Here is a 16036-nt window from a genome sequence, read left to right on the forward strand (position 1 = left end):
CAATGATATGCTGGCTAGTATCAATTAATTTCTCTGGTCTGGACTTCTCTCTTGAACTCTAAACTTACTCATCCCACCACTTCAAATCTATTTTTGTTTTTCCCTCCAAACCTGTTTCTTCCCCAGTATTTCTTTTCTAAAAAAAAAAAAAGAAAAGAAAAAAAAAAGAAAAGAAAAAAAGAAAACATATGCTCCCAGTATTCAGGCCAAAAACTTTAGTATTATATTTGATTCTTATTCCCACCCAGCCCTGCAAAGCTCATTGTCATGAATAGAAAGCTCTTCATTTCACATTGGAATGGTTTGAGTAACATTTTAATATTCCAATTAATTTTTCTGCCTCTTCCTTTTTCATTCCCACCCCCCTCCAGTGTATTTTCCACACAACAGTCACAGTAATGTTTTTAAAAGTCACGGCAGATATGTCACACCCTACAATCCACTCCCTATCTCTTGGATCTCACAACCTACCACTTTTCTCCTCACTCATCCTACTCCAGCCATACCAACCCACTTCCTCCTCCTTGAGTACTCTACCACATCTCTCCTCAGCTTTTGCACTGGCTGTTCCCTCTGCTTGGAATCCTCTCCCAGATCTACATAACTCACGTTCTTACCTCATTCAGGACTCCACTCAAATGTCATCACAGAGAATATTCAACCCTAATTACCAAACTTAAAGCAGCATCCCCCTCCCCTGTTACTCTGTTCATTTACCCAACTTTTTTTTTTAAGCATTTATCACCTGACTTGTATATATCTGTTGACTGCTTTCTCTTCCTCTTCTAGAATATAAGCACCATTAAAAAAAGGGTTATGTCTATTTTCTTTATTGCTTTATCTCCAATGCCTGTCAAGGCCCTCATTAAATACTGATTGATTGAATGAATTTAATGAACAAGCAGTAGAATGTTCTTCCCTGTTGGAATATGAAAGAAAATATTCCAAAATAGGAGGCCCTAACAAGGTGGGCAACCTCGGACAAGTTATGTAGGTTCCAGATTTTACCTCCTCAATTGTAAAAGGAGGTATCTGGATTGAATGATTGCTAAAATCACCACAGCTCGAAGAGTCATGATTGAATGACTGAGATTTAATTACTTTTCACTCTCCCTGACATTTCAGGCAGTGAAATACAGCACCCCTCAGTATATATACTTCCTTCTTAATGAATAGTGAAAAGGGAGAAATTAAACAGGATTACAGACAAATTCATTTTAGTAATATCAACATATGACATGATCATTATGTAATATTTCAATGCCCTTGCTGAAAATAGGCCTTACTCCTAAAGAAGACATCAGAATTATTTTGTAATATACCTGGCATTTCAATTAAAAGGGAGATAATTAATGTGTTTATTCCATTTCTTGGCTTATCATGTTCTAAGAACCTAAGACTACATCAGAGCAGAAAATAGCTATTACCATTTGAGTAGGCAGCTCTGGCATGAAAAAAGGCTCACATAACTGATGAAATTAAATACCACCTACAAAACATTCATGTTATTTACTTACCCATGTAGACATCACCTACCTCTAAATAATTTATAATAAAATGCATTAGTACTGTCATGCTGGGTGGCCTCCCCTTAGGTTGTGTCTACACTCCATTCTGCTCTGTGACCAGGGAGTTGTCCTACATGGTTCCCTACCCTCTGGCTCCTGGTCGGGCTCAGTCAAAGTAAAACATTGGAAATGAGGACAAGGGAGGACAGTGGGGTTGGAAGCATTATGTCCCCAACTCCTCACCCTGCAGAGTTGTGCTGACTAACTGTGCCCTCTACCAAAGGCCTCAGTTCCTGCCAAGTGGCTCTCCCCACATCAGCCTTTCTGACTCTGCTCTATGGTTCTGAAGCAGCCAGGCTACTGAATGGCTCCTTGTGATTGCCCTGCATTCCAACCCTCCCTTGTCAATTGTCCTCTTATTACATTCTTCTGGACTTATCCTAATTTTTGAGTGTTCTATTGGTTTCCTATTAGGAATCATTAAAATAGAAAAACAGTAAGAGAACGAGAGACAAAAAAATTAAGAGAATGGGAATATAGTTATGTTCTCAAACCAAGACTAAAAAAGGGTGCTGTAATTGAACATAGTTAAAGTTAAAAGGAAACATTTAGGTCTTGTTTGTGAATAATATATATTTTGTGTATCTACAATAGTTAAGAATTATGACCTCCTCCTGAATAAGCCATTAAAGCATTTGAAATAATGACCTGGAAGCAAAGTACAGAAGCCTATATGTTCAAAGATTCAATATTATACAGATTGCTTGAAATCAGACACCAAACCATCTTCCTAATAATGCTTTAGTACTAACTTTATACTTTCTATCTACAAACAAGAAATTCTTATTTCATGCTGAGTTATAATAATTCTTGGACTGAAGGAGTAGAAAACATACAATTTAATGGTTGTATAATATTAATCCAAATTTTTAAAAATTAAACTCTGATGTGCTCCAGTATCATAAACATCATGTTTTTAATGAGAAGCAAATTGCTTGAAAGATTACAAAAGTAAGATGAGATATAAAAGTGATCTTAAAACTCTGAAAAAATAGCATAGCATTATTTGACTCAAATTTCTATAGGGAATAGTTTCTTTGGTTTATTTACATGTTTACTGGCTTTTGGTAAAATGAACAAAACGTGGAACTATGAAAAAGTAACATTCAATACAAATCAGAGATAATAGGAGGAGATGCGGAACAATGAGCACCTGTATTGGTTTTAAGAAAAACAAGCTTTCTCTAGACCCTCAGCTGGAAGTCAAGAGAGAAGCTTTAAATTCAATTCTTATCACTTGCACTGACTTTCTCATCCCCCTATCAAAAATCACTCAAGAATTCTATAAAGCAATGTGTTTAAAATCTGTCTCAACAAATGTCCCAAAGGTCTAGTTAAATACACTTAGCCTTAACTTTAGTTTGAGTCTTGCAACTCCCATAATTCTTGACACACACTTTCTGATCCTATTAATTGATGAAAAGTGAAAGGAACTGTCCTTAGGGAAGTGCTTAGTTCAGAGTTTATCATCCTGCATATAAAATTGCTGGCTAGTTCCCATCCACAAGTTTGTTTATTCTTGGACCAGAAACCAGAAGAAGTTTCCACTCGGCTAATGATGATCAATTAAGCCTTATTATGTGTCAGGGTGCAATACAAGGTACCAGGGATAAAAAGATGAATAATGCAGATCAATATGGAAAGTGCTATGCTAAGGGTACATAAATAGTGCCTTAGAAGGTAAACCTAGCTATGTCTGGAGAAGAGGGAGAGGGAGGAAGGCTGAGGAAGCAATACTGAAATTGAATGCTAGCTGGACAGGTGGGTTTTAGCAGGCAACAAGACAGGGAGAGCTTGCCAGGCATATAATAAATGCCCAAATATCTCAATAACAATCCAGTGGCAGAGCCTCATGAAAAATAATCAAGGAATACAAGATAGGACAAAGAATGGAAGGTAATAAACCTTAATCAAAGGTCATTGGCGTGCCAAGGACACGGCTAACATTTTTACTGCAGTGTTCAGAGGAAGATGCAAGAAGATGGCCTTTGTTCTAGTCTTACAGGTAGAGTAAAATTAGCAAGTGAAAGAGGGAAATAAAATTATTCTAACAGAGAAAAATCTCCAAAAGGCAAATAAGCATGCAAGTGCATGGCCGCCATCTCTCTTCTATTTCCTTTATCACCCTAGAGACCGTATTCAGTCCTGAACCATCAGATACCATTTTAAGTGGATGTCTCTTTTGTTTAGATCTCCAGCTCTGAATCCTCTCTTGAGCCATCTATCTATACCTTCAGGTGTTTGTATGGAATCTCCACTTGAAGGTCTTATAGTTATATCAACTGTTTTGTGTTCAATACTGAACTCCTGATTGTCTTTTTTTCAAACCTGTTGTTCTCCTCCTCTTCCATCTCAGTATTGGTACTATCATCCAACCAGTTACTGTAGCAAAAATCTAGGCATCATTCTTTTGTTGTTGTTGTTTTTGTTGTTAATCCTCACCTGAGGATATTTTTCCATTGATTTTTAAGGAGAGTAGAAGAGAAAGGGAAAGACACAGAGAAACATTGATGTGAGAGAAACACATCAATTGGTTGTCTCCTGCACAATCCTCAACCAGGGCCCAGCCTGGGGAGGAGCCTGCAACCACAAGGTACAGGCCCTTGATTGGAATCCAACCTGGGACTCTTTGGTCCACAGGCCAATGCTACATTGGCTTCGGCCCAGTAAGGAGTAAATCAAGGGAGAGAGAGAGGCAGTTTGACTGACTCATGGTACAGCAATAGATGCGGATACCAGAGAGTAAAGAATGAGAACAATTCGTTCTGAGATGTCAAAAAAAGTCTCAGGTGTGACATACTTCTAGGGCCTGCACAGGACATTGTACCTAATGGCGTCAGCAATCTCAGGATATTAGGAACCCGGGGTGGGTCCACTTGTAGTCAAGGCATTGTCAACAAAGGATCACTGACTTGTCTCCAAGGCCAGGGCTGGGAGTAAGCAAACACTGGAACCCAGAGCAAAATGCTCTTCAGTATCTGTCCTATTTCAAATTTTAGTTTTGAAGTAGCTTTATTTTCTCTTGATTATGAAAGAAATACACACTCATTGCAAACAATAAAGTAACACAGAAAAGTACAGAGAATAAAATAAAGATCACTTATAAATTCCAGAGGGAGACAATATAGTCACTGTTAATAGAGCCCTGTCTGGCACTGATAGAATCCCTGGCCTTAGTTAGTAGGGCTCTGAAGTGCACCTGTCAGTCAGTTTTCTCCCTCCCTCGCCTGTCCTCTCTTTCACTCCCATTTGTGGTGCTGCTCCCTTTCTAGCTTCATCCCTGATCTCCCCAAATTCAGATTTCAATCATTTTTGTAGTGGAATCACTTTACTTGGAACTCGTCTACTTATTCCTTAAGTGTTGAACGGATGTGGCTGCTGAAGTTGCAGGCTCTGCAGTGGCTGTGGTGCTTTGGATGCTCCTTTTGGTCCTCCCTGGGGTCAGACACTGCATGGGTAGGGAAAATCTGGAAACCTCTGAGCTTTTCACATGCACTTTTAAAAAGAGAAAATGCCACACTGGGGATGGGGCTAACCCATCCTCTAAGGCAGACCCTCTGTGAGTCACTCATTATCATCCACCTGGGAGGTACTCGTTTTTTACCAGCAAGATCAGTCTCTCAACCCAGACACAACATGGTAGGCCAGAGTCAAATAAACGTAAACTTCAACTGCCCCATCAGTGGGAGAGCCCTGAGAGATGGTTTCAACCCCTGATGATAGCACGTGTTTAATTCTGGTTTTCTCATTCTGCCCTCAGAGAAGGAAAGTGAAGCAGGCCTAACAAAAGCAATGCTTGATAAATTTGTCCTTTATTTTACCGCCGAAGTCATACCTGCTATATATCACAACACGGCTAATTTTTTCTTTTCTTCCTTCCTCCCACCTATCTCCTGCTACTTCCCCAGAAGCATAAAGCTTTCAACATCCTGCTGTCCATTAGCATAAATAAACTCGTGCTTTTAAAGTATAAATAGGCTTGATGCTGTATTTGTTAAAGACTGTATTACCAGAAGGGATAAAAATATTCTTGAGTGGCAGGTAGATCATATACTTCAGAGACAATAACATGCCTTTATTGTGGTTCCCTGAAAGTCAATTATTCTAACCATAGATTAAAACCTTAGGTCTCAGCCCAAGTCACATTTCCACTTCAGAAATTGTTAAACCGTACCATGTCTCAGAATGTGACCCTCCGTGTTTTAATTTATTTTTTTTTCTGTTGCCAATATATTGTAAGCAGATCTAAAAAATGAAAAGGATGAAGTGCCATTTAAATTCAATCTGTGCTCTATGAGCCAGTGGGTAATGTTGTTATAACTTTCTTCTTGTTTTTATATCTCTGTTGTTAATTTAAATTTTATGTAACATTTACACAACAGATCAGAAAATACTGGGCTAAAAAAGAACAGAACTGGCAAGAAATGGAAATGAGAGATCTTCGGCGTCTAGAAGAATTGAAGAAAATAATGGCTGAACAGTCAGTAAAAGACAGAGAAAGGTAAAAGAAAAAAATTAAATTGTGTGGTGATGGAGATAGTGGATGGGATCTTCTATCCTGTGTTAGGATAAACAATATCAGTGGGAACATTTTTTATACTAAATATAAACTTACAGTATTTATATTCACAAATGGCTAACAGATACTTCTGATGTATTTTAAACTCTCAAATTCATACATGAACCACTAATTTTTTATTTTGTTCCTTAGAAAATTTCCTAGTGAAAACACTCACAGAAGATTCCATAGTATTTGATTGCCCACTGTATACATGAATGATACTGGCTGCTGCTGTAATTAATATTTTGACCCAAATAGAGGGAAGCATTATTCAGAGGAGAAGGGAGACCCACTTACTATAGTTGAGACTGGGGAAGACAATGCACAATTATATTGTGCTGTATGGCATTCATTGTAGTATACTTCATTTTTCTATATTTGGATATAGAAAAAAAAAACACCCTGAATTTCTTAGAATAATATTTGTTTGTTTTTGAACTGGAAAAAAAACCACCAAATGTCGTAGAATAATGTTTGCTTGTTTATTTGTTTTCAAACTGGAAAGGACATTTGAGATCAACTAACCCAACCTCCTCATTCTATGAATGAGTATACTGAGAAATTAAAGCCATTTTCCCAATGTTACTGTATCAATCAGATTCAGTGGAAAAGACAGAGACAACATAGTAATTTGAATAGGAAAAGTTTTCAATAAAGAATTGTTCATTCCAGCAGAAAAAAAATCTGTTACATAAAGGGATAAAGAGAACTTTATTTGTTTATTTTTATTTTATTTTTTAAATTTTACCTTTATTGTTGGAAGTATTACAGATGTTCCTGTCCACCCCCAAAGAGAACTTTAAAAAGAGAACTTTATCCCAGGAATAAAGGAAGGTTCCCAAGAAAGAAAGAAATTGGGAGGTTTGTTTCCCATCCCTCTCCGTGGTTGGGATTCAGATACTTCATTGTAGAAGGTGTGGTTGTGGCCCGTGGAATAGTGGAGAGGTTCTTGGGGGGTCTCAACAAGATCTTGTGCACAGTCAGCAGGCAAGCAGGAAACCCCCTCCTAGGTGCAGGAGGCCAAAGCTGAAAACCAACCCCTGGTATGTTTGCGAGACTCTGACCATGGGAAGGCCTCTAAAATCTGATGGGCATCTGATTATGAGGTGACATTGGAACTTCATGGGCACAAGCACCATGGATGTCTCTCACACACGCCACTGGCCACCTCATGGTGGAACAAGAAGGGGTAAACACTGGATCTGGGAAGGAAAACCCGCTTCCTTCTTTAGCGTCCTGCCAGCACTCCTTTCTGATATCACATTATATGAGTTACAAGAGAGAAATAATTACAGGGTTCAGCTCTTGTCCTAGAGCAGACAAGAAAGGGTGGATTTGGATTTGAGAGACAATAAACTGGTAATTGGCAAAGTTATCTAGTTTTGCTAGCTCCTGAGTGGACTTTCACAAAAGATAAATTAAGGATAGATCCTTCATTTCATAATATAAATCACAATAAATATTCTTTATAGTTAGTCAATGTAAAAAAAAAAAAATGCCCGGAACTATGTATTTTCTGTTCAGTTTTGCTGGGAACCTAAAACTGCTCTAAAAAATAAATCAATTTTAAAAATTGCTCCTTAGACTTGTAAATAACTTTGGAGGTTTGTTACACAGAGGTTCACTTGTATCTAGGAAGCTTCCGGTGTGATCTGTAGGACAGTCATTGCAGTCTCCAATCACAACATTGGGGAGTGAATTTGGAGTTCCACATAGATGCCAGGAAATCCCTAAGGATTTCCTAGATGAAATTCACATTACTTTCCAGGTATCTCAGGATTTTAGAGTTCAATTTAGTCTGTAATAAAGAAAACAGAAAGTAGCAAAGTCCAGGCTCAAGACTAGGAGGTGAAGCAGCCAGTGAGAAACTGGATAAAAAAGCACAAACCAATAGATGAGTGGAAATCAGAAGACAGGCCATATGCCATGGGTCAGAGACAAAAAATCTTAAATAACTAAGTATTTAAAGGCCAAGGCCAAGGCCAAGGCCAAGGTGAGGGTCAAAAGGCTGGCTGGATAGTCTGAAACTATGCCAGGGAAACAAAAGTGAGCCACAGGAATTAAAAGGAGGTGGGAAAAACAGAACAGATTCGAGGTCCCAGCAGCTAGGGGACATTTATCTAATAGAATCTTTCCTCATAGCCTGGGGTTTCTTTGATTACTGAGCCAATTTAGTCCTTTGTTTCCTGTCCCAATAATTATCAAGATTAGCTGACTCAGAACTCCAGTTGAAAAGAAGAAAAGGAAAGTCAGATTAATCTGCATTATGTAACAGGATAAAAATAGGCACATTATAACAAAGCAAAAAGATTACTAAGGACTAGGAACCAGACAATGGGGGTTTTAGTGTTAAATCCTCCTGAATAGTGAGTGACCTAAGGAAAAGCATTCTTTTCACCCCTACAAGGCTCTGTTTTGTGCTTTGTCAACGTGAACTGGATTATTTCTGTGAGTTAAGGGAGCTATTAACTCTTAAGGGACTATGATCTGTATGTTCCGCTCATGTGAAATGTTGTAGATTAAGATTATGATGAATCCAATACTTGCATGCCAATGGAAAAATCCGTGAAAAAGGTCATTAAAATATTAGGTTAATATATTAGGAAATAATACTCAGAAAATTGTGGGTGATGTAGTTAAAAGCATAGTCCTCATTCTGCGATTTAGGGAAGTAAAGTTCAGCGTGTAAAAATTGCTGGTGGCTTTTTCTTCTGAATCAAAAGTTGTATTTTTTCATAACCATCCTGAAACTAAGAAATTGGTTGATTGGTTAAAATGTTTTTTTCCACTACTGAAATACAATTCACAAATCTCATATTTGATATTATACTTGTAAGCACATTTTTCTCATGTCAGAGTAAAAAGGCTTGACACAGTTTTCAGACTTGTTAAAAATGCACACATACAGCCATGAGGGTTTTGGAAACGTCTGCTCTTTATTGTCTTACTTATAATTCTAAAAAAGTTTCTTGAAAATAATATTCATAAAGTATCACATATATTAGGTTGAACTATAAGCAAATTTCATTTTTTGTGTAAAAAAACGGGTAAATATTCACAATTTCACCTGGTTCAGCATAATTAAAAAAAAAAAAGCAATTCATTTGTTAATTATATTTCTCTTCTCATTCTATTATAAAATATCTTTTGCCTTCATCTTTCTACTGAAATTGTTGCCAGAGTTTTCACTACCATGCTAATTTCCTGATGCCTTATTTTCATTTCTAAACATGCTGTAGAGTAGAGGTTAAAAGGGAAGGCTCTAGTCAAGAGTCAGGTTCTTGAGGTTAGAATCCTGGCTGTACCCTTTAAAGCTGTATGCCCTTGGCTGAGTCATTTAACTCCTCTGAAGTTCAGTTTCTTCTTCTGTACAATGAAGGCATAAATAGTCTATATTTCATAAAATTGTTGCAAGGAATTAAGGAGATATTAAAATTAACATACTTCCTGGAACATAGTAGGTATTCATTAAATATAAGTGATTACTATCAATTGACATTTGAAAACATGATACACCTTCCAACATAAATTTTTCTCAAAATACATAAGCATTTGGAATATTTTAGATACAACAGGTAATATGAGAACAGTCTTATAATAAATAAAACATTCAAGTTAAATCAGGAGCAAACTTTCATCAATATCTTCATACAATCTCTTTTGTAGAAATTATTTCTGTTATCTATCTATATATATATCTATATCTATCTATCTATCTATCTATCTATATATATATATATATATATGATACACACACACACACACACACACACACACATATATATATATGCCACCTATATATACCTACATAAAAATGAATTTAAGAACAGCAACAAAAACAATATATTTTATGATAACATACCACTCTATTAGCTTTGGCTGTTATAACTGGTGACTAAAACAACAGAAATTTATTTTCTCACAGTTCTGGAGGCTAGAAGTACAAGATCAAGTTGCCAGCATGATTGGCTTCTGGTGAGAACTCTATTCTTGGCATACAGACAGCTGTCTTCTTGCTTTGCATTCATGCAGCTAACTCTTTATGCCTCTTCTGTAAGGGCACTAATCCCTATGGGGGCACATCCTCATAACTTCATCTACACCTAATTCTTTCCCAAAGGCCCTACTTCCAAATACCATTGCACTGGGGGTTAGGACTTCAACGTATGGATTTTGAAGAGACACATTCCATTTACAGCCACCATTTATGGGGAGTGGGGGGGAGCATATATGTACATACAAATTACCTATTTATTATTAATATTATACTACTTATTGGTTGCTGCTGGCATATAAGGTTTTTGTTCCAATTATTATAGAAAAGCTGCTTCCTTCTGGTGGCAAAGTGTTAGAAGTAGAAAATTAAGAAAAGGAAAGACTCTCGAGCCATGCATGGGGCACAGCTTGACAAATACCGGCAAAGCTGGACAGACATCATTCCCCATTTCTACTCCTGGCTGGGCATCACTTTTGCAAAGAACAAAATGATACAGGCTACCCTTGCAAATAGGCTTACTTATTTCTTTTAAAATATTACATGTTATCCATGTTTCTTTTAAAGTTTAGCCATCTGGGACTTATTTTCATGAATGATAGGATTTAAGTGTCTGATTTTCATTTTTAGGCCTAAATTGATAGCAAGTTATCTCAACACCAATTATTTGATGATTCATTCTTACCCACTGATTTGAAATGCCATCTTTATTGTATATTACACTTCTAATTATGCTTTTCTATCCATATGGACTCTTGATTAGATGAAATAAAACCTGATCTATATTTATATTTTCACATGCTATTTTAATTATTCTGTTTGCTATCTGATAGAGCAAGTGTTCACGCATTGTTCTTTTCAAAAATATCTTAATTGGTAATGTGAAATTTCATTAAAAAATCCTGTTGATAATTTGCACTGAAAGTTTGTTAAGGAGAACTGATGTATAAACCAAATTTAATCTCTAATCTAGGATCATGCTTCCAGAATAGCTCTTCAGTTCAAATCCTCTTGTAGGTTCTTTAGAAAATTTCATAGCTTTCTGTTGTAGTTTTCTGGTGAAGGCTTGGATATTATTTTGGAATTGTTAGAAGCAGATTAAAACATTTTTTCTTTTGTAGCTCTGTCAGAAATAATGTTTGAAGTGGGAAGTGGCAGTGGAGAAGTAGAAGTGACAGGTGTTTATAAAGTATTTAGATTAGGTAAAATATGGTGGCTCATTTCATAGGGGTGGAGTTGGAGCACAGACAAAGAAACATGATCCTGAACCTTACTGAGCTTTTTCTGCCCTTTTGGGTTAAAAGCTTTAGTTATTTTGTTTTCAGTCTCTTTTATTTTCTAATAAATGTATTTGTCTATAGGCTTTTCTTTTCTCTGTATCTTTGTCCACATTATACAAGGTTTAAAATATGTTTTTATTATCTAATTACTAAATTTTTACATTTCATGTTTGATGTCCTAACAATAAATTGGTAGATATTGGGGTGCTAGCCAGAGATGAGGTTGCTGATAGTTTTCATTTTCTACAGCTCTACTTCCCAGGTCAATGCATAAAAAGATGCAGAAATTCAGCTTGCTTATCAGAAGCTACTAAAACTGCTACTTAAAAAAAAAAAAAAAAATATATATATATATATATATATATATATATATGTTTTTATTGCTTTTAGAGAGAGAGAAAAGGAGAGAGAGAGACAGAGAGAGAGAGAGAGAGAGAGAGAGAGAGAGAGAGAGAGAGAGAGAGATCAATGTAAGAGAAATGTTGATCAGCTGCCTCCTGCATGCCCCTACTGGGGACCAAGCCCACAACCCAGGCCTGTGCCCTAACCAGGAATCAATCAGGTTCCCTCTGGTACATGGGACAATGTCCAAACAACTGAGCCATACTAGCCAGGATAACACTGCTACTTTTATCACTGAAGACTTTTTTGAAGAATAACTCATATCTTAAATTCCCATTTTAAGTGTACAATTCAATAATTTTTAATAAGTGAATTTAGCAAGTTCATAAGATATGGGACCAATTTATAAAAATCAACTGTTGTGGGGTTTTTTTTCAATCTTAAAAAATATATATTTTAATAGATTTCAGAGAGGCAGGGAGAGGGAGAGAAAGATATAGAAACATCAGTGATAAGAGAGAATCATTGATTGACTGCCTCTTACATACCTTCTACTGGGGATCTAGCCCACAAACCAGGCATGTGCCCTGACTGGGAATCAATCATAACTTTTTAGTTTATAGGTCAACACTCAACCACTAAGTATGATATCCTATATAATAAAGAGAAAATATGCAATTTGACCATCATGCCTTCGCACAAGATGGCCACCACAAGATGGCTAGCAGGAGAGGGCAGTTAGGGGCAACTAGGCTTGCAGTTGGGAGAGACTGTGCTGGCAGGAGAGGGCAGTTGGGGGTGATTGAGCCAGCAGAAGAGGAGTTAGGCATTGATCAGGCTGGCAGGGGAGTGAATAGGTGTGATCAGGCTGGCAGGCAGAAGAGGTTAGGGGCAATAGGCAGGCAGGCAGGCAAGCAGTTGGGAGCCAGAAGTTCCAGATTGTGAGAGGATATCTGACTGTCCACAAGGATCAGGCCTAAACCAGCAGTTGGACATTTCCTGAGGTGTCCCAGATTGGAGAGGGTGCAGGCTGGGCTGAGAGACAACCCCCCACCAGTGCACGAATTTTGTGAACCAGGCCTCTAGTCAATTCTATAAACAACTTTTATTTGTACCAAGGTCAAATATTCATTCACACCACTCCCAAATGTGTGAAGAATAGTAACTGATCTCAACTGCCTTATGAACCTCCTTTCTTCAGGGTAGTGAGGAAAGATGAGAACTTCTTAAAATCTCTCGAGCTCTTCCATTTTGGGTCATCTCTATCCCTTTGGGGGTAAAGTACAAACTCTCTTCTCGAAGTCAGGCCTCCTCATCCAGTGGAAGGGGGAGGCGGCAGCTGGTCAGCCTGCAGGTTCTGACACCCCTGAGGGCCCTCATCACTCTTAGCTATATCATCTCATCCCTTTGTTCCCAGGGTACAAGGCAGTACTATCCAATAGGAATATTATGCAAATCACTTATGTAATTTTAAATTTTCTAGTAGCCACATTTAAAGAAATAAAATGTAAAAGGTGAAATTGACTTTAATAATAAATTTTATCAAACCCAGTATATTTAGAAACATCCTTTCAGTATGCTATCAATACAAAATTATTGAGATATTTTATGTTCTTTTTTCATATGAAGTTTTGAAATCTGTACATTTTACACTTTCAGCACATTTCAACTGGGAGTAGTCATGCTTTAAATGCAGAATAACCTCATGTGGTGAATGGGTAGGGTTTTGGCCAGTGGAGTTATAGGAAACTCTCCCAGTTTCCTGGTGATGGGAGGTGAGTGGCTCCTCCTCCTGCAGATTCTGACTCCCTTCTGGAATTTGATATCACATTTTACATAAATGTTGAACCCTGCTCTTTTCCTCTTCTTGCATCTTTCAGTGTCTTCACTACCCTTGCCGGATGTCTGTGATATCTCTTCTATTGGGATTGGTGTTGGGCCTTATCCAATTCATTGGTAACATAACTGGACCCACTTAGTCTTAGGGTGTGGGCCAACATGTGCTCCTGCTAAACCTGCCTCTGGTCCTGAGGTACCCTCCTTCCAGTCTTACAGCCCTGGTTTTCCCCGCACGGGCCTCCAATTAGACCTTGTGCAAGCTGTGAGGAACAAATGTTTTCTCATATAATTTCTACTAAACACCCCCACCTGCTTCTGTTTCACGAATGCAGGATTTTCCTGGGAGGCATTTCACACCAGGAAAGTGGGGGACTAGCCTCATGTCCTTGGATGCTCCCTTAGCGATCTCAGTATTTCTACTTAGCCCCCAAGCATCACAGGGTGACCCACAGAAAGTGATGGAGCAGGTGTCTGAGAACTTCGCCTGCTTCTCTTTTCCATTTCAGTGATGGCCAAAGGGAAACAAGATTTCCAGGAGAAATAAAATAAATGAAGTTAATATTTTCAAAATGTCCTTCCCGTGATGTCTATGTCAGGAAAGAAACATAGCCCTATGATCATCATTTTTGTCTCCAGGTAATGAGATGAAGGATAGTTTTGATTTTCTTTGGTATATTTTTGTATTTCCCAATTAAAAGATATATGTGATAGTGTGAAAAACCCAAGTCATTTTGAAAATAATAAGTAAAACATTTACTTTTCCATTTTCATTGGTTGTTTGAATGTGGGCTTGAAACTGGTAGGCAAAGTGGAAAATAATGTGCAATGTATAAAAGTGAATATACTACTCCACATATAAGAGTATTAAAGAGAAGATATTCTTTTCAGGTAACAGAAATCATCTTCAAAATAGATATAAGAGCATATACTCCTCTTCTTTTTTTTTTTTTTTTTTTTTTTTTACCATAATGTTTATAGCTTGTGTTGTCTAATTTCTCTAATTCTATATTCCAATCCTTTTCTAGCCACCACACCTCCTTGTCATTTGAACTCTTAAGGGTTCTCCCCTCAGCTTCCTTCCCCACTCACAGCTGGAAGCTGAACTCTCTTCTTTCGCAGACAGTGGTTCTCTCCTTCCTTCCAGCAGGGTTGTGAATGTAGCTCCCCACAGTCTTCCCAGTGGTGCCTGTTCAGGGCCAGTGTCAAAGCCTTAGTCACTGCAGTGTGCAGCTCTGTAAGCTGCGGTGGTTCTGTGATATTTATGTTTCTTTTGTTTTATATAATTTTAAATATATATACAGAGTAGAGCAAAAGTAGGTTTACAGTTGTGAGCATGAAAAACACAGAATTTATTCTTGTATTATTTTTTGTATTATTTTCCATGCAAACAACTGTAAACCTACCTTTGCCCCACTCTGTATGTATATTTTCTTTACTGAACACTTCTTATGTTAGATACACATAGGGAGGAGTAGAAAGCAAGGACATGCAGTGGTCACATCTCATTTTTGAATCTTTTCTTAGCACCGTTGCTTCCCATTACCACTGAAAGCTGCAGACTAAATCAGCAGAAATAAGATCACCCTTCCTTGCCCCAAGGCCTCTCTCCTCTTATTGTTATGACATTTTATAAATGCTTGTTAGAATATTCAATCTGTAACTTTCTGAAGTCCAGCTCTCTTATAGCTGACAGTGCGTGTTTTTACAGGAGTAAATATGATTGTGGCATTTCAGTTCTCTTCATTGCTGTCCCTTGTAAGTTAATAGTCTGCCTCTCTCATTTACCGCTTTTGTAATAATTTTAATGTATTTAATTTTTTTTCACTATATACTCTAGCTAATAATTTTAAAGATTTCTAAAGGCAAATGTAGTTGGCCAGGAAATTCCTCTGGGTATCATTTCCTAACCAGAAGAAACTGAATGAAGTTGGTCATAACCAACAAAAGGAAGGTATGGGTTGTTAAGAACTTTATTGGACAATGTTAATGTAATACTAGAGCTTTGGTTCCATTCAATAGAGTCACCTGGGGAGCTGTCTAAAGTCCTGATTCTCAGGCCAGGGACTCCTCCAAGTCAATCAGAATCTCTGGCAATGGGGTTTCTGTAACAATTTTTGAAAATCACTGGGGAATTCTGAAGTGCACTGAAGTTTGAGAACTAGTTTACTAGGGTTCTTTGCATGTTTTCTGCAGTATTGGTCTCTAATCACCCATTAAATTCTTGAGAAGATCACACTTCTCTTTTCTCAATGCTATACTCTCACTGAAATATTTCAGGTAAGTCATGTAAGTGAAACTTTCCATTCATTGGAAGAATTCTAGAAATCCTCTGCAAGGACAAGCCTTGGTGTGTGAGAGTGAGTGTGTGTGTGTGCGATGCGTGCACGTGCGCGCGCACAGTGCACATTTAATGGACAAAACATTGCTTTCTATAGTAACAAACACTAGTTTT

General features: G+C 37.6%; 1 protein-coding gene across 1 annotated transcript in view; it reads left to right on the forward strand.

Moving 5' to 3' along the window:
- Positions 1-16036, forward strand: part of CCDC148 (coiled-coil domain containing 148) — a 198223-nt gene that overhangs the window by 143213 nt on the left and 38974 nt on the right. The window contains exon 12 of the mRNA XM_045575445.1: positions 5951-6069. Coding sequence (XP_045431401.1) covers positions 5951-6069 — 119 coding nt within the window. The remainder of the gene's footprint in view (positions 1-5950; positions 6070-16036) is intronic.

This window comes from Pipistrellus kuhlii, unplaced genomic scaffold, assembly GCF_014108245.1.
Source record: "Pipistrellus kuhlii isolate mPipKuh1 unplaced genomic scaffold, mPipKuh1.p scaffold_m20_p_7, whole genome shotgun sequence".
NCBI classification, from domain to species: Eukaryota; Metazoa; Chordata; class Mammalia; order Chiroptera; family Vespertilionidae; genus Pipistrellus; species Pipistrellus kuhlii.